A 27,620-nucleotide genomic window follows, 5' to 3' on the forward strand; every position below is an offset into this window, starting at 1 on the left:
ATGGCTGACTCAAGCTAGCTGGACTCGGGGAAGCAAGCAGTTGGATTTGATACGGTTTAGCACAGGCAAGTCATCGTGCTGCGCCTTCCGAAGGCAGGGCCACGCTGCGGCTGACAAGAGCTTTCCTTCTTTTATGAAGAGAGAACAGAGAGTCTCCCGTGTTATTAAATATTTATGGATCCCATCTGAAAGCATAAAGCAAAGGTCACATGGTGCTAATTACATCATCATGGGCTCTAGTGCAGCGAGAATGTACAGAAATGTTTAATCATTTTTACAAAGCAACCTTATTAGATTTTCCAAGGCAGACACGGCAGGCTTAAAACATTTTTCTCCCACTGATTTTCTGTTCCGGCGACTGCAGGCTTACCTTCCGATCTGACCCCTAAATTTACAAAAGGCAACAAGTCGGAGTAAGTTGGACCATTTTGTTCGTAAACTGAAACGTATCACTTATGTGCATGTTTTGGCCACCGAGCACAACTGCTTCAAACTGATACAAGGAAAAAAGGGGGAACACATAGTGTGAGCTCCATCATCGCAGAAGTAGGGGTCTACCTGCACACAGGATGACTTTTTCCGTTCTGCCACACTCAGCAAATCTGCTCTGCCAGAAGCCTCATTGCTGTTGTGCAAGCAGGCAGGCACCACTAGCCATTGCCTCTTAAATGTTTCTCGTCCTAAACCAGTATACACCCAGCATGTGCTTAAAAATAAGGGCTGATTCATACATGTATGCTCATCACCTCTTAAAAGCCAATGGATGGTTTTCAAGGATGAACGAAAGCCAGTGTGTTGCAGGACTTAAGAGAGGATCAGGCTAGGATCCAAGCGAGTCATGAAGCTTACAGAGTAACCGTGGGCCAATCACTCTTTTTCAGCCCAACCTGACTCACAGGGTCACTGAGATGATAAAATGGGGAAGGGGGAGAGGGAGGAAATAGAACCATGAACATCACCTTGGGTCCTCGAAGGAAACATTAAAAATAAAAATAAAATAAATTATAGATAAAATATCACAGAACTTCGACATCGTCTCAAAAAGCTGTGCATCATCAAGCACTAAAGTTATGAGAGACGTACAGGCAAAGTGTGAACTTGACCTTACGCACAACTGAACAAGGCACCAAACAATAATTTTTTTGCAGCGCCATCCAAATAACCTAGCGATGAAAATAAAGGCAGAGATGATTATTTAAACTAGCAACACGTCCCACGTTCCCAGTTCATCTTTGCACATTTGCGAGTGTATACACAAGGAACGTACATATATAATCAGGATTCTATTTTCAAATGTAAGTCTCCCCATGCTCCTGTTTGTGTAGCCAAAACTGAACCACTGACACAGAAGAGAGAAATACCAGCGGGTTCAGCATAACCCTGAAGTACACAACAAAACGAAGAATCTGCCAAAAACCCAGCCACCACCACCACCAAACCTATGTGGGGAAGGGATTCCTAATACAAACACATAATAACTCAGCAGTCAGAAAGGTGGAGAGTCTGAGAGGAGAAGAGGGCAAAGCCTGACAACTGGGTTGGAGGGATCAGCCTTTGAAATTCGCCAAGTGCCAGAAAAATTTTGTACCTAGCTCTCGGCCACTTGTGACTATGTGAAGATGTCCAGTTACCAGGATTGTGCCTGAAGTCTCATCATCTGGAGATGCATACCTGAGGATCCTTGGATCTTGCCTGCTTCCACACACTAACAACACATCCTATAGAATTCTATCCGCTATATTTTATCTGCACAACCAGAATGAATTTCAGGAACCAAAAAGTTGTACTGAAAAATAGGACTTTCAAGCCACCTGCCCTCCAAATAGCAACTAGACATTCTGTTTTGGCGACTGTAACCCTGGTTTAAGGAGGCATTTGGCACCGAGCTTATATATCTGAGTTTCTAACACTGGGAAGGAGTAAGAGAATGGCGTGGCTGAAACAGGAAGCCAGAGAAACATAGATACATGAAAGAGAAATTCATTGTCTGTATAGATTTATACATATGTTAAATCTAATCTTATTGAAGCCAATAGCAAAACTTTACCTGATCTAGCATGAATCTATTTTGCCACCACCTAGTCCTTTATTACAAGCATAAAACCAAGGCAGATCAGTCTTGTCTAGTTTAGCCTTTCGACTACTGTTACGTCAACTCATATGATTCCTTTGTATGAAAAGAACTTCTCCTGTCACCCGAAGGATGAAACAATCAAACAATAAAAAAATTAACATGTAGAAAAATAAAATTATGTGGAATTGTTTAAGCACTTTGTTTTCTCATAGCTGTCTGGCATTTGAATGGAGAGGAAAGCAAATGAAAATGCAAAACAAACCAGATTATATTCAAAATAAATGTATGTATGTATGTATGTATGTATGTATGTATGTAAAAGTGAACTGTAGGTGAATCAATAAGAATGCTGTTCTTCAGAAGGACTAGTAATCAATAAGTGACCCTGACAAGGCTCTGCAAGAATTTAGTTGCCATTTGAAAGGACTAAGGTGATGGCTGGGCTGATGGACGGCTTCTCATTAGGTGACTGAATCACGCAGAACTATAGAGTCAGCCTTTTAAATTCTGCCGGTTAAGAAGATGAGCAGCCTTTGCATTTTATTACAGCAGTATCTTGGAAACCATTTTCAGAACCACATCACAGATTAATGAATGATTATTAGTTTATTTCAGCTCCATAAATTCAACATGAAATTACAGTTTTGCAACTAACGGGAGGTAGACGGCACTCCTAACAATCTACATACACTGATTTGTATTTTTAATTTTATTTGCAAGAAAATGCGCAACATGAAACACATTTTTAAAAATTTAATGGTCCATTTGGAACTTTTTTTTAAAAAGTGTTCTGTTTGCAGAAGTGACATAAAATTCTTAAGCTCCTGTTGCATTTTGATGCACTTTGATGCGATGACAAACAATTTTTTGCTTCTGTTTTCACTAGTTGCAGTTGCGTTATTTATGATAATTTCAAACCTGGGTTTTATGAAGTTGGCTTGTTTCAATAATCCATGGTTCCGCTTATTAGGGTTCAGACACTGCCCTGGGATTTTCTGATAAAGGGTGGTATATAAATTGAATTAATATGGTGCAAGAATCCCTTTGCCACAGCCATGAAAAGCCACATGTGTAAGTGCATCAGAAGTCTGTTTAGCATTACAATGATGGGCTGAGATGATAGCATTTCTTACTCTTTATACTGTATACAACAAAACTGAAAATAAAAGGGTAAGCTGTTACTTGCATCTTCTTTATAGCTGATAAATACATTTCACAGAAAAATGTGTTTTTTAGTGGCCTCATTAAAAAAACAACAGGAAACACCCCTCCCAAAAAAAATATCATCACGGTTTTAAATATAGTGAAGAAGCAGTTAAAGAGATCGTTATTTATGCACATGTAATGAGTTTTGTGCAGACATGTAACAAAACATTCTTGGCTGCCATTTTCAGCCATCTGGGCTGCCTCTTTCCTTCAGCAGGAGCCTGCCAAACCCATTATTAAATTTCCCTGAGCTTTATGTCATTACACGTCTGCTAATACAAAAATACCAATCAAATATATACCATTGGTGTTACAGACAATGATTCCTGGGTTTAGGTTGGCTGGGATCCAACTCTCTGGGTATTATGTATTCAGCGTTACATACTTGTATGTCAAGTTTTATATCGCTTAACATAATAAAAATCTCTAAGCGGTTTACATAAAATGATAAAAATACAATACCCACAGTCAATGCAATTTCCTAGAGGCTGGAGAAAAATGAGATCAAAACAAAACACATTTGTACGTCACAAGTAAAACTGAGCAGTGTACAATAACATTGCGATGTATTGCCAGATCGTGATGCATCACGATGCTGAAAACCTAACATTAGAGTCGTCTAATCATGAGGTTTACCAATGTATGTCCACTGTGGCATGGCTATCCCTGACCCTTGGCCATGCTGGCTAAGTCTGATGGGAGGTGGAGTCCAACACCAGGTTAGGCAAGTCTTACATAGACCATGTCCCCAACTTCCACTCACTTTGTAATTCAATCTCCAATCCTTGTTTGCGGTGACAAAAGGGGCTCTTTAGTTTCCTATGGAGCTGAAAATCTAATGGGGTATTGGGGGAGGGATGAAAAGCTGAAGTGTTGCTTGCTGTGTTCACACACACATGCACACACACCAAGTCTTAAAAGCATTTTCATTAAATTTAAGAGACAGCAGGATGCCCAATATACTTGCTGCCTGTTTTCTAACACAGACACTGCCAGTGGAACAGCACTTATTAGGAGTTTGTGTTGGAAAATAAATGGTAAAGGCACACTTTGCAGTCCAATTTTCCGTGGACTCACAATAGAGGTGGCACAATTTAACTTTCTTTTTGAAATTGAAAACACACCATATTTGACTACAGTCTACATTAAAAACACGACAGCTTCATGTTTCTGTGTAAAACAGTAGAGCCCACTGTCTTTCGAGTGCATGGGGCACGGCAATGAAGGTTTCATTAAGTTGGAACACAAATCTTGGAAAAAATGCTCCACTTTGATGGAACATGACAGTCTATTTTGGGCAGAATTTGGCTGCATTCAACCTGAAGGTTTATTTCACAGAGGCATTGGAGTTCCATGCTCTCAGCTGCTGCCAAGTATCCTGGAGCTGGGTAACGTGACCCACCCACAATGACTGCGTTCACATGTAACACTAAGTCACAAAGTATGATTTGTTTAAGCATACTGTGCATGAGCTGTGCGTTCAAAGTGCTTACATCTCCTCCCTTAGTTGAGTGGGGAAACGCACCAAGGAGTGCGGCTTAACATTATCAGTGTTATGTTTCCTGAAAGGACTCTAGTTGCAGGTCATGGTTGGTTTGGAGATAAATGAACCTCAACCACTGGTTCAGATATAACACTAGGCCAGATATAACACTAGGTAGTTTATTTCCCTGCGCAGCTATGGGAGGAGCAACATGGGAGATCTTCAGCTGTGTGCACCAATATGGAACCCATGCACAGTGTGGATAAGCAAGTCATACTTCATGGCTTGATATTTATTACATCCAAATGGGGCCAAAGTAGTACTTAAAACTGAATGTTAGGCTAAACCAGGGCAAATTTCTGATGCAGGGGAACCCATGAAGATACATAATGGGGGGGGGGGAGCCTTAATGAGATTAACACAGTAATATTTCAACTTGCAATGGGGGCTGTTTGAGGGCTCCTTCTGACAATAACTTAGTGGTATGGGATCTGCCACAGCAGGCATCCTTTATACCATATTCCAGTAATGCTGGAAGCCACAGATCCAACATGGGTGAATCCCATGGGCTGGGGCAATAGCTGACTGTTGGACACCATGCATTCTGTGCAGAAATTAATTCCTAACAACTTCATTTTAAAAAACCCAGAACACTTCAGGTAGAAGGGCTGGGGAAGACCTTTGTGTTAGATCTTATAGAGCCGCTGCCAGTTGGATTAGACAATACTGGACTAGAAAAGAGGTGGGTCCCGCAGTCTCACCCAACATGGACTTTGACATCCCCTCAGCATCACTTTGATCAAGGACCATCCAACACAGAAGGAAAAGCAAGCTGCCAGTGGAGAAACAAGAGGGCTCCAGTCCTCCCATAGCAGCTCACTTCTCTTCCCTTGTATGGTAGGAAAGAGATTCTCCCCTCCCCCCAAAATGGAGCTAAGTATGAGAATGGAGGAAAGTGTGTAAACTGGTGGATGTAAGGAATGTATGAGAGTGTGGGTGGTAGAAGATGGGTGACAGTGACATGTAGATGTGTGTGAGAGTGGAGAGGAGTGGAAAAGGGGCATTGCTTTTTGTATGTGCTTGAGGCTATAGTGCTCTTTCCTAAGTTGGTGGATGACGTGAGAGAGATCAAGAGCATAGATGGAAGAATGATTGTTAATGGGTGAATGCAGGGCAGAAAGAAGGCATGCCCTACCCACTTCCGGCTTTGGCTACAACCATCATAGGTATGTGGTCCCTGAGCCCAAAAAGGCTTCCCACACCTAAATGAATTGGGCCAAAAGAACTGATAATCAGAGTTGGTAAAAGATAGCTTCATATGCATATTAACGTGCAGCACCTTCCCAAGCCAGTGCAGCCCCAGCTCCTGGATGGAGCAATTATCAGCCAATACCAGTGTTGGCTCCTCATCTGTGACCTTCAGCATCCACTGTTAAAGTGGTCTAAGAGAGTCACACATTGCTGCAGCCCCAATACCACTAAGGTTCTGTCAAATGGGTATTCAAGTCATTGGAATTCTCAGCCTTAGCTCCAGTCAAATAACTGTTTCAGCAGTAAGCAAAATGTAAAACATCACTGGTGCTCTGTGTTTCTTCTGAGTTATGACTCTGGTGACCTGCTTTATAGGCTTGACATTCATATTTATGTCTCGGTAGGGCTCATACACAAATCATAGATATTTTTACAGAGAAGTTAGTGAGCCAGTTCCATTTAAGGTTTTAGGTTATCAGAGACGTTTAACTCCCAATGACCCTTTCGGTGGTTTCCTCCCAGGATGATTTAGCTCTGCAATACTAAGCTAGTATGGGTGGTTTTTGGTGTAGTCCCTCATTTGGACTGCACCAACTATAGCTGCCAGTCAGCAACTTGGAGCAGAAGCAATCACTGCCAGGATTGGCGGAATGGGGTGTCAAGCGTGCTGAAGAAACTCCTATGCCACTCAAAAACAAATGTCTAGAAGTACCCTCAGAAGTACCCAATGGAAGTCGGATGCACCAAGGAAAGGAGGAGGAGAGGATACAGGTCCAACTGTTGGAAACCAATCTCCGTCTGGATAGGCAGTTTCCTATGCAAGGGCAAGAAGGTTCCTGTAACAGCATGGATGGAGAAAGGTATGTGGGTGGGCGGAAGATTAGCATGAGGAAATTTTGGCCTAGCCGTACACACTTGCCCCACATTTGGCAGGTGTACAGCAGGTAAAGACGCAGGTAGGCCAAAGAGGGTTTGCAGGCATCACCAACCAGCTCATCGGTAGCACTTGCAAAGCCCCATGAATAGCACTTTGCATGCACTGGCAACCACTTGATATTGAAAGTTATTTTGCATTAGATTTTAAATATTCTAATCTGGCTGGAAGCCACCGAGAAAAAGGTGTGGTAAAAACCGAACTCAGTAATATACATTTAAATCACATCTCCAGCAACCTTTGAATATGCTTGTTCTACATAAAGGAGAGATTTAGTGCATCCCCTTCTCTGCACACATCTTCCACTCTGCTTTGAACAGATATATTTAGTTGAACTAATAGATGGCATTTGTTTAACATATTATCACTTTCCAACTTCCTTCACACCCTACACGGAGCTGCAGAAATCACCATGCAGTGTAGTCAAGTGATAAATTACAGTTTAATCATTCAGGCCTATTAATCTCAGCAAGACCATGAACTGGGTCAAGATAGTCCTGATATCAAGTGCTGGAATCGTTAGTCACTGATAAGTTATTAGCAACACCCACGTAGTCGGGCCATTAAATCTGCTTGCGGATTGTCAAGCGATGGGCTCCATTTCAAGTTATTTAGTAGTCACTCAAGTGTAAGGAAGGGAGGAGGGAGAGGAAGGTCTAGAATTAAATTGTGAGGTTACTTAGGGATATGAGAGAAGCTACTGAAGAGACAGAGTTTCTGCTTGTACTTAGAGCCCCATTATTGATTTCAGTTTAGCCTTGCAATCACACCAGTCCATCAACCCTTTAATGCAGCGGTGTGAAAAATGCTTCAGAGAGAGCAAGTGTCACTGGAATATGTGTTTTTTTTTGTGTGTGTGTGTGTGTGTGTGTGTGTGCGTGCGCACACACACACGAGTTAGTCTGCGAGAAGGCAGCAGGTCAGGCAAAACAGGTGCACAACCTTAAACAGGGATAAAGCTTTCTGGCTGCGTTAGCTGGAAATGCTCTTGATGGATTCTAGGACAATTGCCTTCGTTTAAAACAGGTAACTGCTTTTTGAAGTAATAGAAACAAGCTTTGTTAAATGCTTAGTGTGCTTCATCACACACTATTTCTCTTAAACACACCCCACAATAAGACCACATTGATCTGGTTCTGACATAGTGATCTTAATAATAATAATAATAATAATAATAATAATAATAATAATAATAATAATAATATATTTATACCCTGCCCATCTGGCTGGGCTTCCCCAGCCACTCTGGGCAGCTTCCAACAAAATATTAAAATACAGTAATGCATCAAACATTAAAAGCTTCCCTAAGCAGGGCTGCCTTCAGATGTCTTCTAAAAGTCTGGTAGTTGTTGTTCTCTTTGACATAAACTATTATTTATTAGACAGAAAATGAGTGTTGTGCCCACAGCTCCCTTGTGCACCGTAATGGAACACTTCCAGGGCTTATTAAACCACAGTCGCTATTACATACAAACTGGGAAACTGTGGTCTGATCTCTCCTCAATAAACCACATCCAGTTTCCTAGTTCTGATGTGGTTTAGTGAAGCACCAAAGACAGGAGTACAAGGGGAGGAGAAGCAAAGATGGTATGAAAGGCTTGTTCTTGGTCTAACAAACTATGGTTTATCAGACAGAGTTCATTATGTCTAAGGTGCGCCTTTGGGTCCTAAAAGACAACTTTGCACAGGACAGTGAAACACACGGAATTGAACTGTGCTTCTTATTGCCATGTGTATGGCCTATAAAAGAAGATCTTACAGGGATAAGATGCACAGGCTGTTTGCTGAAGAACATTCATATATTTCACTGGAAATGCATTAAGATAAGAATCTGTAGCCAAGTGGACATTGCCTCTTCCCCAGCGCCATGATTTTAGGGTAGGGATGGAAGAAAGAAATACATGGGAGTTTTCATTTGAACCGCAAAGTTGTGTGGAAAGGGATCAATACTGATACATCGCCCTACTTATAACCTTTAAAATTCAACCTTTATATGCATTTTAAAGCAAAAAGTAAATGTGTTGTGTTCCTATATCAGCATACCAGGCATGGGGAGCCTCTGGCCCTCCAGATTATAACTACCACCATCCCTGACACTCAGCTCATGCTTCCACAGTAGTGACCAGAGGAGGAATGACTGCTGGGAGCAGTGCACAGAGAAATGCAACAGTGCACCTGTAGTAGGAAAACCAGAAATCTTTATCTGCCCCACCTGCAATAACACATGCACTTCCCACATCAGTCTCTACAACCACAGCAGGCTCTGTAACTCTCCAACAGCTTGACTGTCCAAAAGCACACTCTCCCATTGTCTCCTGAGACAAACTGATGCCAACAACACCCCTGACCGTTGCCATACTAGCTGAGGCTGATGAGAGTCGGGAGTCCAACAACATCTGAACTGCCCCAAAATATAATTTATTACTTGAAATACTGTTATATATACAGCAGGTTCACAGAAGTACGTTTGGCACTTGATGACTCAGCCATCAAGTGAGACTTGCATGTATATGCAGCTGAGTCATTAATGATTTAAAAAAAACCAACCACTAGAAGCAAATACTTATATGATCTCACCTTACACCTCAAATGCAAGGTTGTTTGGCAGGGGCGCTTCATTTTGCCAAGCTATTGTTGAGTCAAGCAACATACAGGCTTGTGTAAACCATTCTATGGTTTTCAACCAGTGCAGTATTCGCACTGGTGCCGATTCTCTTCAAAAGTGTATCAATGAACCTAAAATCTATCCATTTTAATGGGCCTTCGAGTACCACTAAGGTGGTATCACCCATTAGTCATGAGTCAAAATAAACTTTTTACAAGTTAAAAAGAGCTTTAAAAAACCCACCTGAGGTACACATGAGTAATAATAAGCATAACCACAGTAAAAAAAATGTGTGGGATAAGAGGTCTCAAAGTCAAATTGACTTTGGAACCATAGAAGACAGCCTAATATTCAGAGGAAAGCAGAACTTCAGTCATTCCACTATTATTATTTCTAGTGGTGCTTTCTGTTTCCTGTAGAAAGAGTGCATGGAAGCGCCGCTGTCAAAAAACATGTCCACGTTTTAAATAGGATAAAAGAGGCAGGAGGGAATGTGGCAAGATTTTCAACATCAGGAGGACTGATGAGGCAAGGGCTGGGGAAAGAACGAAGGAAGCGAGGGTTGGAATAAGGAAGGGTGGCTGTGGAGAGAAATAAAAGCACAGCGGCTGGCAATTCTGTGCACTGGTATTACCAGCCTGCTGAGAGCAATTACAATAGCACAGACAGCTTGCTTTATTGCAACCTTATTGAATTAACTTTGAGGGGCAGGAGGAAGAGGGAAATAACCCGAGTGATTCAGCAGGGAATTTATTAGAAAATTTTAATGCCAACTTAAATTTGATCCTAAGGCCTCAATATTAAAGGTCATCTCCATTACTGTACTACTGGAAACCCTCTGCTCCCACGTTCCTCCCTTGCCTTCCCCTTGTTTTCTTTTATATAAAAAAGCCCCACACACAATAAAATAGGTCAGAGCTCTTGCTTAAAGCTCCTTGGCATTTTTATCCGAGAGCAGCAAATATCTCCATCTTCGTCTGAAGACATTATAGACGGCCTTATCGCCTATAAGCTTCTAAATAGCTTCTTAAACAAAACAATCACAAACAAAATAGCAACATGCGCTACAAACAAATGGTTATTTCAAATAGTAAACAAAGCTTAGGAGAGCCACACAAAAAGTTAGGGAAAATTAACTAGACCATTACATACATTCTGTGTTTCAGTAAGGAAACTCCAGGGAAAGGGAATGAAAGTTATGGGATGTTTTAGTAGGATAAAAGGTGGAAGAAGAAACTCCCCCTTCCTAATGTGTGACAGGTGAGTAATCTTTATTTGTGCAGTGCCATCAATATGCACCATGCTTTATTCGTTTAAACATTTACAGAGTTTTCCAAGCAAAAAAAGAGAGGTCCCCAACCTCCAAACTATTATGATCAGAACCCCCTTTCTAAAAACCTATTATCTGGTCTTGCCAACCCTGTACATGTCACCTGCTCCACTGATGAATGTACAAATATCACTGCAAACAGTGTTAGAAACTGGGATGGGAAAGTTAGGAGCCAAATGGCTCCTGGGACCTGGGTTGTGGGCGCCAAAACAGAATGTCTGGTCGCCACGAGGGGGGGGGCAGGGGTTTGCCAACACTTTCTATTTATTATTATGATAAGCATGAGCTAATAGGCAATTCACTTAAGAGACCCATTGTTAATATCACATTTTTAGCAGAAATTGTTGAAATCTGTTTAATTTGTTTACAATAAAAATATTGATACCATACTTTAGTTTTCAAAACATGCTACTCTTTATTGTTAAACTCCTTAACATATATACTTCAAGGCTTGAGTAATCCTTGAGCCAGGTACAAAAAAAGGCACTCAAGACTTTTTGAGGTGCTTGCAAATGGAGAATCTTTAGGTGCAAAATACGCCTGGTGCCCTGCTAATTTTGAACCCTGATTGCAAGCGAGACTGTGTACACACAGCCTGTGGCTGCATTCAAGCATCTGTTGACTGGGGTAGTAAGAAACATCTTATATTAGAAAGGAAATATAATAGGCATTTTTAAAATAAAGAAATGCAATTAATGCTGGATGGAGGGTGGAGTATGGCTCCCACTTTTAAAACTTCTAAACCATTATCTACCCACTGAAAAAGAAATGCAGTTGTGCCACAATTTACTTGCTAACATTGCAAGATCTTTTGAGGTGGTGCAGGGGCAGAAGTTTCCAATTCAAAGAGATGGAGGCACAGCACTCAGCATTCCTATTTAAAGGATCTTAATTTCAGTAGAAGGTAGTACATCTCTTAGCAGCCTGATTTTTGTGTGTGTGTGTTTGTCACTAGTGAATACTTATTGATGGCTATTACTCTCTTTCTGCTTCTGTTGGTATTCCTCTGGGATGCTAAATCAATTTTGTGCTTTTAAAAATCGACATCAATAATGTGTTTACATTTGCCAATACTTCTTAATTGTCAAGCTATAACGGTGGAACTCCAATAATAAATCTTGTCAACAGATAACTTCAGATGCTAGAATTTTAAGTGTTTCCTCTTCTGAGCAATTTGATAGGTTGAGGGTAAAAAGAAGGAGAGACAGGGTGGAGGAGTAATTCTTGGTTGCATAAAATACAGAAGCAGGCCTAGGGCAGACATAACACTCCAGGTCTCCTAATCGTTTCCAACCTTCATCTGTGCTCTGGGTTAAGGTCCCTGTGCTTTCTATTTTCATTGGAAGGAAAGGCCTCATTCACATCGAAAGGAAATTTCCAAATCAAGGGTTCCAAATCAGGACCACAGTAGAAGGAAAGGATAAAAAGTTCTCCAAAACACCATCAGGGTATTGATTTAGTTTTGGCCCCCTGTGCCTGCTGGTTACTTAAAAACACACACAAAAAAAACCACCCTCATTCACAAACTGAATTTACAATTCCTGTCTAGTGAGTCCAGGTATGAACCCAAATATATAGGTTAATGTCACCTGCAAGGTCACATCTTTAGCAAGTCTGTAGCAAACAAGCTCAAGGATAGGGGAGGGGTATACCTCTCCTCGAGAGGAAATGAGTTAAGGTGCCTGGGCTGAGAGGGTAAAACAAGAACCCGCTTGAAATGCCAGGAAAGGGACTTGTGACAGGTAAGCAAAGGAAGAATAAGATGGGTCTGTATGCTGTTCATTGGACAAGCATCAATTTTGCAGGAAGGTTATCCTGATGCAGGTCCAGGAAGGAGCAGGGACCAACCATGAACAAGCAAAGCAGAGAAGGGAGAAAAGCTGATAAACTAAGCAACAAGCTCAAGATATTAACTGGGATAAGGTGGCTGAGTGGTTCCAGGGGTTGAAGAGTCCCAGTTTAGAGGCAGAAAAGTCCAGGTTTGAATCTGCTCTGTGTCACTCGTCTCAAAACTCACATGACCATACCCAAAGCTTAATTATTCCCACTGAAAATACTTTATCACAAAACGTATGGTAGAGAATTCAAGTCAGAATCCCTATTTCGATCCCATATCCTAGTAAAGGTGTAATATTTAAGAAAATGTTGATCTTTAAGCCTTTCTTAGAAACCGATGTCTGCCAGAGCTCTGAATTGTTTGAGATTACCCCATTCATTTGTTTTGGAAATTTTTCTATTCCTTGTCTCCTGCACTAGAGATAGGTCACGATACTTTCCAAGTCGTTTTCAAGAGCACATTAGTCAATCTGAAATGTTACGAAGGCATAGATGAGAACAGGTAGATCTCTGCTGTCTAACAACAGGTGCAAGCACTCCTGGTCATAGCCATTGGCACTATAGTCCTGGATCCAGTAGAATCTCTGGTCAACAAATCTCTTCCTAAGAGTCTATGCCAATCCCATCAACCACATATAAAGATGACCTCTCTCCATCAATAATAGCTGCATCTTGTTGGGATTCAGTTTCAACTGGTTCAGCCTCTACCGCTTAATACAGTCTTTCAGACACTGACTTAACACTAAGGCATCAGTTCCTAGCTACTTACTGAAATAAATATATAACTGGATGTCATCAGCATAGTGATATCCCCCAAAAGTCTAGATTTAAGAACATTCAGTTACAATTCAAGCAGATTTTAGCCATCAGGTTGGCATCTGTCAGTCATAATGGAACTGAGAAAGTGTGCATGCATAATGAATATTAGAGACCCAGGTGAATTTCCAATCAAACGGCACTTGTGCAAAGTTTTAAGTTTTAAACAGAGTTAAGTAGGCAATATTGTTCTGAATAACCCAGTTACTGCCAAGTCTGCTTGGGAATTATACTTAATTAATTATACGTTCAGGTGAACGAGTAAAACAAAGTAAGAATAAAAAGCGTAAGGTGAAAGTAACTGCAATCCTTGTAGTCTTGCCGTGATGCAAAAAGGAAGTGTCCCATGTATTGTACATGAAGAATTCTACACTCCTTTAAAACATCTATGATCAAACATCAAAGTGAAAAGCAAGTAGAACTTACTGTGCTGGGTGGCGATGCTAAAATTATTTGTGCTAAACACACAGACATTTCATTGTCTACGTACTGCCTCTATTTCAATGTTGTAGCGTTTTACTGACATTATGGGCTGTATTCAACTACGCCCTAGTCAGAGAAGACCCACCGAAATTAATAAAGCTAAGTTAGTCTTGTCTATTCACTTCAACGAGTTTATCCTTAGACTAGTGTCAATTACCGCCCTATGAATTTAATCTATAATTTTAATGTTGCAGCCTGCCCTGTATATTGTGATTGCAACAGAAGGGTGATATGGAATTACTGAAAAAGAATAAAGGTTACAAGGAAAAACAATACAGAGAAACTCACTAAATGAGTGGATTAGTTTGCCTTAAAAAACCCCCACACACATCTGTTTCCCTAGCGGGGAAGCCAAAAGAAAGCGAACACCCTCATTAGCACCTTCAAGAATACCTGTACAAAATTAATCACAATACTGGGTAAATAAGGGTGGTAAGCACACCTCTTGAATGTGAAGGCTTCCTCGCCTGCTATGCTGGGTTGTTGGGCATGCCTTTCCTAATTGCCATTATATAATAAAGCAGTGTTACATAACCTTGTAATTTGGATGCAAGAACAGAGGAACTCTGCCAGCCAGCACTGTTATGCTCAAATCGTAAAAGCAGATGCTTTTCCAACTAGAAGAGTTTGGAAAAATCATTTTCTGCAGTACAGACTGCTTAGGACCTCATTTTCAAAACGGAAGTGTATAGCTAAATTATGGATTTTTGCTGTCACAAATATAGTTGTGGCTGCCCACCTCTAAAAGGGGCTTAGGCAAATCTGCGGTGTCTAAAGACTGTCAATGGCTATTACCCATAATGGGCACATTCTACGTCTCCTGTTGCTTCTGAATACCAGTTGCAAGGAAAAGTGCTGTTGTGCTCGTGTTCTTCACATAGGCATTTGGTGGTCTGTGAAAACAGGATCCTGGATTAGATGGGCCTTTGGTCTGATCCAGAATGTCCTTCTGATGTTCTTTCAATCTTGAGAATGAAGTGGACTTTCAAGCAAGCTTGTCTCCAGCACGTTTCAGTAGATATTTGTCTGGGCCAGGAGGAACAGAACCATGGAAGGGATGTAGTAGACCACCTGGTTTAACCCACTGCTCAAGAAACAGTGTCTTATTAGTTTATCCCTTGCCATTCACCTGCTTTACATGGTTGGTCTCTGGTCCTGCAACTTGCTTTGTTAACAGACACAGCTGATAAACACTTAAGTGTTCCTCTGGTGGCTGCAAATTTGGCAGATATTATATTTTTTAATCTCAGAATATTTGAAGGATGGTTATAGTCTAACACATGAGAAGCCAATGTGCAGTGCTGGTGACACAAGCAAAACAGACAGGGAGGGGGTTGTGCCATTCCTGCACAGGAGTAAGATGACCTGTGTGTGTCTGCCTACAACAAAAAGTCAGGCCTGCACCTCTTATGCTTTTGCTTGCTTCCAAGCTCAGTAGGTGAGAGCCAAAACCACGGCAGGGTACAGGGGGATGAATATGCACTCTAGCACATTGGTCTTCAACTGGTGTGTCAGGACCCACTAGAAAGTTACAGCCCAGTCTAAGCTGGCCTGCAACAGCAGCACTACCACCATGCAAATATATGGCTTTTAAAAAGATAAAGGTAAAGGGACCCCTGACCGTTAAGTCCAGTTGCGAACAACTCTGGCGTTGCGGTGCTCATCTCACTTTACTGGCAGAGGGAACCGGTGTTTGTCCTCAGACAGCTTCCAGGTCATGTGGCCAGCATGACTAAGCCGCTTCTGGTGATACAGAGCAACGCGCGGAAATGCCAATTACTTTCCCGCTGGAGCGGTACCTATTTATCTACTTGCACTTTGATGTGCTTTCAAACTGCTAGGTTGGCAAGAGCAGGGACCGAACGGGAGCTCACCCCTGTCGTGGGGATTCGAACCGCTGACCTTCTGATCAGCAAGCCCTAGGCTCTGTGGTTTAGACCACAGTGCCACCTGCATCCCAGCCTTTAGAGATACAGGCATTCAAATTCATGTTTGGGTTAAAGGTCTAAAAAGGTTTAAGACTACTGCTTTAGAGCACAGTTGAAGTTTCACTGCCACACAATGAGCCATCAAGTCCTGTCAGAAGAAAGTGTTTACATCTTTTGTTTAAGTGCCATACTTCTCACAAGGAGAATACACGCACTGCTCTTACAACATTATATTATATGGCCTCATTCATACACACTGGAAAATCAAGACTGGAAGATGCACAAAAGCTATCATTACTGATTCTCTAACCAGCTAGAACTTAAAAGCAATGCAAACTTTGTTCCAAGAAACTACATAGATGTCTGCTAGAAGTTAAGAAAGTCGCTTGTTGGTCTGCAGAAGAATCTTTTGCCTAAAGCACAGTTCTCTCAAGTTTGGATTACTTGGAATGGAACAGAAAAGCTGCAATGTGCCTCAGAGCTCTTGTTTTACTGAAGGGCACTTCAAAAGAAATATGTTGCTTTGAAAACTTCAGATAGGTGCTGTACCCTTCAAATTGCCTGGGAAATCCAAAATAATACCTTTTAAAATGGCCAGTTAGACAACTAATTCTTGAGAGATTAAACCTAAGAGCTTGGCTTCTCAAAAGTGCTGCTCTTTGGTTCTCAGCTATGGATTCACCAAACTTCCTTCAAACAATGCATTGCCAGATTTTTCCATCAAAAGTTCTAACTCTATGCTTACATTCTGCACTATTGAAGACTATCCCAATCTTGATTTCAAATGAGAAGCGAACAAAGTCAAAATCTTGGTTGACAGTAACAAAGTCAAACAAAGTCAAAATTTTGGTTGTAGCAGTTAGGCAGAAGAAGAAGAGTTTGGATCTGATATCCCACTTTATCACTACCCAAAGGAATCTCAAAGCGGCTAACATTATCTTTTCCCTTCCTCCCCCACAACAAACACTCTGTGAGGTGAGTGGGGCTGAGAGACTTCAAAGAAGTGTGACTAGCCCCAGGTCACCCAGCAGCTGCCTGTGGAGGAGCGGGGAATCGAACCCGGTTCACCAGATTATGAGTCTACCGCTGTTAACCACTACACCACACTGGCATGTCAGATTAAGACCTGGGAGACCAGCGTTCGAATCCACACACTGCTAAGTTTGCTGGGTGATCCTGGATAAAGTGGAGGGAAGATCATATTTATCACCTGGAACCTTAGGTGTGATGCAAACGTAATAAGAACTAAAAATACACTGGCCACATTTTTAATCATAAAAAGCCCAACCACTCACTTCTGCATGAGCAAAGGCACCAGGTGTATTTTGCACCTGGGTATCGGCCACTTGCAACCAAGTGAAGATGCCCAGGCGCCAGGACAGCGTCTGACGTCTCCACCAGATGGAGGCGCACCTTGGACTCTTTTTACACACTAGCAACACATCCTGTAGAATTCCACCCATTATATTTTATCTGCACAATCAGAATGAATTTCAGGAACCAAAAACTTGTATTGGAAAATGCGACTTTCAAGCTGTCTGGCCCCCAAATGACAACTAGGCATTCCGTTTTGAAGACTGCAACCCTGGTTTAAGGAGCCTTTTTGGTGCTTAGCTTATATATCTGAGTTTCTAATACTGGACTGGGGATGGGAGTCACATGCCTGTGATATACAGGGTCAGAGGCAAAATGAAATGTCAATTTTACTTTTGAAGAGTGGGTTTGCTTCTACACCCACACCCACCTCTCTATCTCTACCCAGGGAAGCTAGGAGCATTATCAGAATTCAATGAAGAAGAAGAAGAGGAGGAGGAGTTTAGATTTGATATCCCGCTTTAGGGTAGTGCCCTAAGGAGTCTCAAAGCAGCTAACAATCTCCTTTCCCTTCCTCCCCCACAACAAACACTCAGTGAGGTGAGTGAGGCTGAGAGACTTCAGAGAAGTGTGACTAGCCCAAGGTCACCCAGCAGCTGCATGTGGAGGAGCGGGGAAGCGAACCTGGTTCACCAGATTACGAGTCCAACACTCTTAACCACTATACCACACTGGCTCTCCACTCCACTCAGGCAAAGCTGCCTAAAGAGGCTGTAAAGCATGGGTGGCAAGATGTGTGGTGCAGAAGGGTGTGTGAGCTAGCGAGAGTCTAGCCGGAGAGACCTGGGGAACCACATCTGGCCCCTGCCTGAGGTTCCCCATACCAGCATGAAGACTGTTGCCACATTGATGGTTCATGTAGCTCAGTAGTACTACATTCTCTCTGGCAGCAGCTCTTCAAGATCTCAGGCTGAGGTCTGGGATCTTGTTGCCCAGGATCCTTTCTAACTAGAGACTGCTCAACTTGTCCTGGAATTTTATGAATGCAAGACATGTGCTATAGCCTTTCACATGAATACTATGGATTTACCATTTGGGCCTAAATAAAACTTTAACTATGCTCTTGGGGAGAAACAGGCAGGAAACACCATTTTTAGGCTGTAACCCTGTGTACCCTTATCTCAGAGTAAGCCCCACTGAAGACAGTGGGACTGACTCCCGAGTAAACGTGCATAAACGTGCACAGGATTGGAATGTCAGTTACTTTTCTATAGAATATCTGCTCTGCTTTCATAGACATTTTCAAATAAAAACCAATAACCTGGAAAATATAAAAAAGACACCAGTAGACAAAAAGGCACTTTTATGCTTTTTAGTTATAGAAAGCTCCTCTTGTAAAATTCAGTCAAATCCCATGAATGTCATGGAACAAAATGACTATAATCCGTCACGTTTCCACAATCCCCTCCGGGCTGATTCAACTAGTTATTTATGAACCTGAGATGCCAATGGTCACTTTGATGACTAAACCATAAATTAGCATGTAAAGAGAATATAAATTTGATTTCACAGAAGCAACAAATTGCAAGGCAGCGAGGATATTATTTAATTTCTATCGACATGTCACGGGGAAAAAAAGTCAGCAAAAGGAGATGTGCTACATCTTAATAAACCTGCAAACTGCATAATACATCTAATATTTGATTTGCTCCACTGCCTTGGTTATAAAACTCTGCACATAATACAGGTCTTAGGTTTAAGATTTCAAAAAGCCCTAGTTCATGACAACACTTGTTCACTATTTGAATTATTTCTTTATAACACACATAAAAAATAAACATTACACTTGAAAAATAATGAGAATACTCTTATAATTGTTCCTCTGGAATATATAATTGCATGTAGAAAATAGAACAGTATCAATATAGGTTTAGACATGGTGAAAAAATCTATATTTATCCTTATTAACAAGTGTGCTTAGAGACAGTGAGAGCATTTTGCTTGCTTATTAGAAAATAAGTAAATGATGGTTATATAACAACAGTTGTATAAGGTGATTTTTTATACCACCTAGATACTACTTCAAACATTTCTGACTCCATAAACCACTGTCACATTCCGGAATCATAGAACTGCAGAGCAGGAAGGGACCCTGGGGAACATCTAGTCCAAGCTTCCTCAACCTCGGCCCTCCAGATGTTTTTGGCCTACAACTCCCATGATCTCTAGCTAGCAGGACCAGTGGTCAGGGATGATGGGAATTGTAGTCTCAAAACATCTGGAGGGCCGAGGTTGAGGAAGCCTGATAATGCAGGAATATGCAGCTCTCCCATATGGGGATCAAACCTGTAACCCTGGTGTTGTCAGCACCAATGTAGGCTGCAATACGAGATACACTTACTACAGAGAACACTGTCCCGTTGAAAACAGCGGGACTTGCATGTATGTGTATTACATTTTCCCTGATATGAAATCCAGCACAGCCAGACTGTGGTGGGGGAAATGTGGTTTCCTTGCAACAGAAAGATCTAAGGAAGATGCACAACAAATGAGTAATGTGTGCATCAATTGTGTTAAAAACATACTGTGTACACAGCCTCTTGCTAAAAGCGAGCTGTTTCTCTGTATGTGTATCTAAACACATTAAGGCTTCAGTCTATAAATACTGATTTGGAAAATCCTGAATCAGTTGAGGCTGTACAATTCCATCTTTTGACTGACGTCTGATTGGCTGTGGCCTCTCAGATGTTTCTGAACTTCAGCTCCCGCCATTCCCAGCCAGCATGGCTAATCATCAGGGAATATGGGAGTTGCTGTCTTCCAACATGTGAAGGACTAGAAGTTAGCCACCCCTCTACTAAAGAAAAATAAAGATGCAACTGCTGGAATACGTGAAATTATTACAGAAGCAATGATGCTTTCTCCAGTGACCAGTGGGAAAACTGCTGAGTGGGAGACTGCAGGTGATGTGGGGAACCCAGGCTACCTCTAGTTAAAGAATCCAAGGTAGCAGGGCTGGGAGAAGCCTCCATACATCACCTTGGAAAGTCACTATCAACTTTTTAAATAAGTCCATTTGCATACCAGCTTTCCTCTAAGGAGTTCAAGGTGGCCTGCGTGGTTAACCCCCCCCCCCATTTCATCATCACAAACATAAGATTGCAAAAAAAGGGGGAGGGGGAGGCCTGTAGGATCAGGCCAAAAGCCCAACTAGCATCCTGTTCTCAAAGTGGCCAACCGCATGCCCAAGCAGAACCTCCCAGAAGATGGTACCCAGTGGCATGCTGCCTTTGACACTGGAAGCAGAAATACCCTGTGGTGTAGCTTAGGCTGATATATGGTGACTGGCTCATAGGGCAGGTCACTCAGTGAGATGCATGACAGAGTGTGAAGATTTGAATCCAGGTCTCTCGGGTCCAAGTCGGACACCCTAAAGACTACACCACACTGCTTCTCAACTGGAGTAGACATTACTGGGCTTGGCTCTTGGTTTGATTTGGTATAAAGCACCTTCAGATAATCATTTCTTCAAAGGCATCAACGAAAGAAAAAACACTGCCTTGCATATATACACACCGAGGAAGTCTAAAACAGGATATATTGCTCACGACAGCGAGACAGTTGGCACATTATAACACCAATCCTGGCCTGACTGCACTGGGTGCCAATTAGTTTCTGGTCCCAATTCAAAGTGCTGGTTTTAACATATAACACCCTAAATGGCTCAGGATTGCAATACCTGGACCACCTTGCCCCATATGAGCCAACCCAGACCATGCGACCATCATCTGAAGCTCCTTCGTGTGCCCTCTCCACAAGAGGTCTGGAGGGTGGCAACACAACAGTGGGCCTTTTTTGTGGTGGCTCCCCATTTGTGGAATGATGCTCTCCCCAGGAAGACTCATTGTATATGTTTAGGCCCCATGCAGAAACTTTCCTCTATAACCAGGCCTTTAACTATCTGTGGCCTCTTCAAAGTGCATGGGATGTTTTTAATGTATTTCCCCCTTCTTTTGGTTTTAATTTATCTATGTGAGTTTTTTGCTTTATTTTGTTGGTTGGTTGTAAGCTGCTTTGGGTTGCCTTGGGCAAGATAAAGCAACTAACAAAATAAATAAAACTAATTATAATAATTTTCACCATCTGTTAATACATTCAGCAGAGCCGTGTAACAGATCGAAGTTACACATTTGGAAGGAGACAGCAACATTTTTGCAATTTAATTAAACTGGTAATAAAAACATGCTTACCTGTCGGTGTATCATTTCCAGACTAGCTTTTGCTTTGTTCATTAGTGTTTCTATTTCTTCTGAATCCTTTATGTTTTTGTTTTCTCTGAAAGCATCCCTTATTCTTCTGATGGCATATGTCCTAAGCAAATGTTAGAGATGAAAAATGAGTGTCCACATGATTGCCAAAACTGTGAAAGAAAAGCTGTAAAACAACTATTATAATGCCGAGGACCAAGAGTTTGAGGAATATAGAAATATGCTGAGTACTAACAATCGTGCATTTATACAGCGCTTCGGAGGGACGTGGGTGGCGCTATGGTCTAAACCACTGAGCCTCTTAGGCTTGCTGATTGGAAGGTCATCGGTTCGAATCCCTGAGACGGGGTGAGCTCCCATTGCTCTGTCCCAGCTCCTGCCAACCTAGCAGTTCTAAAGCATGCCAGTGCAAATAAATAGGTACCGCTGCAGCAGGAAGGTAAACGGCGTTTCCGTGCACACTGGCACTTCTCACGGTCCTCCGTGCACCAGAAGCGGTTTAGTCATGCTGGCCACATGACCCAGAAAAACTGTCTGCGGACAAATGCCAGCTCCCTCGGACTGAAAACGAGATGAGCACCGCAACCCCACAGTTGCCTTTGACTGGACTTAACCATCCAGGGGTCCTTTATCTTTACCCTTTACTGTGCTTCATATTTATAGACGTATCTATACAACACTTCAGAATGTTCAGAGCACATTGACCAGGTCTGAATGCAATGCTAATCCAAACCATGGTTCAGCACAACACTTTGGTTCTCAGAGAAGAGATCACAGCCACTTTGTTCCTCTGGTTCTGCTTCTGTTGTGAGCAAAGCCACAGTTTAGTTTAGCATGTTGTCTGAAGCTAGGCTCATGGTTGTCTTACCCCAGACAAAGCATGAGCTGTAACCAAGGCCTGCTACTTAACTTGGGATTTTAAAAGGAATAATAAAATCAAACTTATTACATGGATTGTAACTTTATCATTCCCTTATAAAATCCTTTATTATCCAAAAAAAGAAAAGAAAAGAAGATGCACAAAACAAATCTGCAATGCTCAAGATGCTTGTCTGAGCACATAGTAGATTGCAGTCGAAGTTCATGTTTTTATATCGTAAACTGCCCCATGATCCTCAGGTGAAGCATAGTAAAACAAACAACAACAATACGTATAAGGGATTTTGAGGCCAAGTCCCAGCCCTATGTGCTAGAAGTAAAAGATTTATAAGATAAGGTTGAGACCACATCCTGTCCTGGGTCATCATCCTGTCCACCATGGACAGTGTCTGCACATTGGGGCCACACTCTGAAGCACAAGTCATAAGCACTGAGCCAAGAGTTCTATCCAAGTTCTGGGTAGTGATGTAGGAGGTGCGGCCCACTGCCTTTGTGAACGCATATGGCGGAGTAAGGGAGCAGGCCTCCATGGAGCATTTGGAAATCTTTGGGGTTCAGATGTTGCACTCACAATGAACTGGATGGTGTCCCTGGTGAGTAAGTGCAGCTTCAATGAACTGTTTTCTAATCTCAGTCCTAGTGGCATTCTATCTCTGCTAGAAGCCCTCACGCACATCTCTCGACTCTAGCCTCTTAGTCTTTGTTTTCGATTTGCACTTCAGCTGTTTTAACTTCCATTTTGGAATCTACTTTGTCTGCCGCCTGCTGCACCCAGGCACGAAAACCAATGGAGAAAAACAAAAAGCAATTCAAAACCTGAAGGGAGCACAATATCCGCCACAAGAGAGTAGTTAAGTGTTTTCATTAAGTTTCACAAACTCCAGCATAGAAGAGGCCCCAAGATTACTCTGTAGTTACAATGGCAGTGACAACGTTATTCAAACCTCTGATTGAAAGAACAAGTTACAGGAAGGCAAGTTGCGGCAGTACATCAAATACTTCTGATTTCCAGATCAAACCTAAGTGAATGAATAAGCTGGTAAAACGCTTCTCTAAAAATAATGTGCCAGAAGGTTCATTGCAAGGAATATCACACTGGCTCCTACAAACAAAAATTAAAAAGCATGTTGAAATCCCAAGCCATTCAACAACAATGCCAATTCCATTACAGCTGTGAAGATGCCTTGCATTTAACCAACACATTGGTCTATATAGCTCAATGTATTGTCTTACACTGGCTGGGAGCAGCTTTGCAAGATTTCAAGCAGGAGTCCTTCCCAGCCATACTCAGAGATGCTGAGGATTGATCCTGGGACCTTCTGCATGCAAAGTAAAGGGACCCCTGACCATTAGGTCCAGTCGTGACCGACTCTGGGGTTGCGACGCTCATCTCGCTTTACTGGCCGAGGGAGCCGGCATACAGCTTCTGGGTCATGTGGCCAGCATGACTAAGCCGCTTGTGGCGAACCAGAGCAGCACATGGAAATGCCGTTTACCTCCCCACTGGAGCGGTACCTATTTATCTACTTGCACTTTGACGTGCTTTCGAACTGCTATGTTGACAGGAGCAGGGACCGAACAACAGGAACTCACCCCGTTGCGGGGATTCGAACCACCGACCTTCTGATCAGCAAGCCCTAGGCTTTGTGGTTTAGCAGATGCTTAACTACAGAGCCATGGCTACCCCCCACTAAAAATAATGGGAGCTACCAAGGAACATGGTGTTCATTTATTTCCATGTCGCAGACTTTCCCTTATCATGTAAGCAGGCCTAAAGGTACTCTTCATGCACCTCCAGGTAGATTTTCATGGGGCTGTGCTGCTAAAAGCTAACACAGCGTGTTGGTGGACCTTGCACTCGAAATAGATGCCATTATGCAGAAAGTTCCGGTGCATTAAAGAAACCTTGGGAAGAACCCATGTTCATTGTTGTTCTGGGTTTATGCTCTTCAGGCAGGAGCCACCAGCTGTGTAAACCCCATACATTTAAAGCACATTTCGACCAAAATGAATCTCAGGAACTCTAGCTCTGTGAGGGGTGAACTACAGTTCCCAGGATTCTTGGGGTATATGTTTAAAATATATGATGTGTATGCAACCAGTGTCTCCTGCCTGAAGAAGAGAAACCCAGAAGATCAATAAACGGGCGGTTTTCTGTCCCAAGATTTATTTAATGTATCCACTGAGTTTGGTTGGCAGAAGACAGGAGGCTCAGGCTACAATCCTGTATCCACTTACCTGGGAGTAAACCCTACTGAGCTCCATTGGACTTCCTTCTGAGCCGACATGGTTAGGATTGTGCTGTTACTTTTGAGTAGTCTACTCTAGCTTTGTCAAAGTACTAGTGAATAAAAATGGCATATCCTCCTCCTACTTTAGTTGTGATTGCCCAACATTGCATCAGGCTGGACTAAATTGGGGTCCTCTACAATTCTGGGTGATGTTACATTTAACCCATCATATGCGGGTTCAAAAATGGGTTACTGAACAAGACCATTTTGATGTATGGGTACTAGAAATATGTTTTATAAATAGATACTTGCACACTGCAGAGGCTCCCATTGACACATGTTTCTGCAGTATGTGCTGAGGATACCATATCAATATGCAGCTCTTATTCTAAAAATCTCCCTTTGAGGAATCTCTTATTACGATGTCTGCAAAAGTGCACTGAACCCTCTGTTTATTTTATTCCAACTGCAACAATGTGCTCCATAAAGCCATTGTTCTTTGTTTCTTTGTGGTTTGTCTTGTTTGCATGTTGTTTTTGAAAATTCAAACATATCTTTAAAGAATCAATGCTCTCTTGCAATGTATGAACAGTTCAGACCCAAAGGTTGCAACGGTATGCATCCTTCCTTGACAATTTCTCATAGACCTGTATATACATAAGATAAGAGCATAAAAAGAGCCTGCTCTATCAGGCCAATGACTCTCACTGTGGCCAACCAAATGCCTTTGAGCTCAAAAGCAAACTTCCTACTTGCAATTTGCAGCAACTGGCATTGAGGGGCATTCTGCCTCTGTTTGGATTGGGCTGTACCAACAATTTGATGGAAAAATCCATTGCAACCGGGGTCGAGCTGTCCTGAGAGTGGGGGTGAATGCCACACCTTAAAGTTTAAACTGTTCCTTTCTAATACATATGAAGGTCAGACATGCATCACCAGGCAACTAATTATGTGATTTTCCATGCCAGAGGAGCTCTCACTCATTGATTTTTTTATCCTGCCTTTCAAGGCCTGGGGTCAAGGTACACTTATGCAGCCCAACAAGCAATCCTATACTCAAGGAACTGGTGTAAAGTCACAGCAGGTCCAAACCCACTCAGTAGCAGGGCTGCTGCTGGCTGCACTGACCTAAGCCTAACAGAGATAAAACAAGCATTTAAAATACTGTTTGAGTTATATCACCCTTTGGGCTGGTGCAAGAAGAGTTGCCAGGTCACCTGACCTAGTGAATAGGCCTTTAGCTCCCACCTTTTCTGGTCCCTGCCATGTCATTACCCTTTTTATGGCTTAAACGAAGTTAAGATCTGCTGGTATCCGTAGCTGAGTGGAGGATGCTGTTCTGGAGTTTCCTGGCTCAGCTGGAGACCTGCTGGATTCTAACCTGCACAGCCCAGGGGATCTTGCTATAGAATTGCTCCCTAAGGTTGCACTTCAGTATGACATAATGGTTAGAGTGTTGGGAGACAAGGGTTCAAATCCCAGCTCAGCCATGAATCTCACTGGGTAGCCTTGGGCCGGCCACCATCTCTTGGCCTAACCTACTTCTCAGGGTTGTTGTGAGGATAAAATGGGGAGGAGAACGATGTGACCACCTTGAGCTCCTTTGGATAAAATGTGGCATGTAATAAATAACAACAACAACAGATTTACTAGGAAGTCCCAATTAACACAGGATCACTGCAGGAAATAACAGTAAGGTTTCTTTCTGAAATGCTAACTTTTGTATACGTAGAAAGGTGTGTTGCTATTTCTTTTAAATTCCTGTAAGAATCCCAATACACCAAACAGGAATTAATATATTTCAGCTCTTGATTAAAGATACACAGCATATAAATGCAACAAACAATAACAATAGCAACAGATTTACTAGTAAGTCCCATATAACACAAAAACATAGGTACACACGGCAGGAAGGAAGTACTGTAGCAAGGTTGGTTTTTTTTGCAATATGCCAACTTTGGTATACAAAGGCGTGTGGTTGTTTTTAAAGTTCCCGTTAAGAACCCCAACATACCAAACAGGAACTAATATATTTTAGCTGCTTGTGAAAGATAAGGGTTCCTCCCCTCTTTTTGGGGAGGGGCAGGGTAATCTCTAAAAACGTGCGCAACAAAATATAGCACAAAAAAACCAAATAGCCCCCAGCCACCCTCCCAATCAAGTTTAGACGCCATCAGGACCCCAACCCAATTCGTTTCCAGCCTCGAGTTCAGTGGGGCTTCCTCCCAGGTCAATAGGGACATGTCAGCTTGCAGCCCCCCATTGGGTTGGAGAATAAAGGCTGCAGAACCTACTACGCACTTTTTATTTCCCACCGCGCTCGAGGGAAAAGGGCCGCGAGGGGCCTTCAAGTCCAAGGCGGAGGAAGCCTTACCTGTATCCGTAGGCGCTGAAGCTCTGGCTCTCCCTCAGCAAAGCCCGGTAGAGCCGCAGCACCTGAGCCCGCCTGGACGCTGCCATGTTGAAAACACGCCGGGCCTGCCGAAGGCCCCTGCCTCTGAGGCGGCCTCCACCGGGGCCTGACTCCGGAAGCGGCGGGGAAGCCGGCGCCGAGCTCCGCAGCGCGGTTTGCGCGGGAAGTGGAGCCAGCCGGGCTCTCCGAACGAAAGAGCCGCGCTCTCGGGACAGAAGGCTCGGCTCGGGAAAAGGCCGCGGACGCGTCAGGCGCGGCCCGGGCAGCTTCGGCGACCGCCTGGAGAGGCTGCTGAGGAGAAGAAGGTGAGTCCGAGGGGCGGGCGGCGGAAGGAGGCGCGGGGCCGTCCTCGCGGCGGGGACTCAGCCGCAGCCTGGGGAGGGAATAATGCTGCCCTCCCCTGGGTCGTCGCCGCCGTCGTCCCGTCCCCTGTTTAAAACCCGCAGGCCTGACTCTGCCCAGCAAATACCCTCCCGAGTCCAAAGCAACTCAAAAACGAAACCAGTTGCTTAGTTGCTAGCTTTCTTTTTTTGCGTATAATTTTTATTAAGTTTTCTCTTTTACAATTG

The 27,620-nt window shown here is 42.8% G+C and overlaps 2 protein-coding genes across 3 annotated transcripts in view; one reads left to right on the top strand and one right to left on the bottom strand.

Moving 5' to 3' along the window:
- Positions 1-27,147, bottom strand: part of LYRM4 (LYR motif containing 4) — a 52,209-nt gene extending 25,062 nt beyond the window's left edge. Inside the window, exons 1-2 of the mRNA XM_081206726.1 lie at positions 27,013-27,147; positions 21,511-21,631 (exon numbers count right to left, since the gene is read on the bottom strand). Of these exons, the coding sequence (XP_081062852.1) occupies positions 21,511-21,631; positions 27,013-27,098 (207 nt within the window). The 5' untranslated portion in view covers positions 27,099-27,147. The remainder of the gene's footprint in view (positions 1-21,510; positions 21,632-27,012) is intronic.
- A 79-nt stretch (positions 27,148-27,226) lies between these two features.
- Positions 27,227-27,620, top strand: part of FARS2 (phenylalanyl-tRNA synthetase 2, mitochondrial) — a 211,833-nt gene continuing 211,439 nt past the window's right edge. For both annotated transcript variants that reach the window (XM_081206493.1, XM_081206494.1), the window contains exon 1: positions 27,227-27,356. The gene's annotated coding sequence lies outside the window, so the exon portion shown is untranslated. The remainder of the gene's footprint in view (positions 27,357-27,620) is intronic.

The sequence above is a fragment of the Podarcis bocagei genome (genome assembly GCF_964188305.1).
Source record: "Podarcis bocagei genome assembly, chromosome: 8".
Classification (NCBI taxonomy): domain Eukaryota; kingdom Metazoa; phylum Chordata; class Lepidosauria; order Squamata; family Lacertidae; genus Podarcis; species Podarcis bocagei.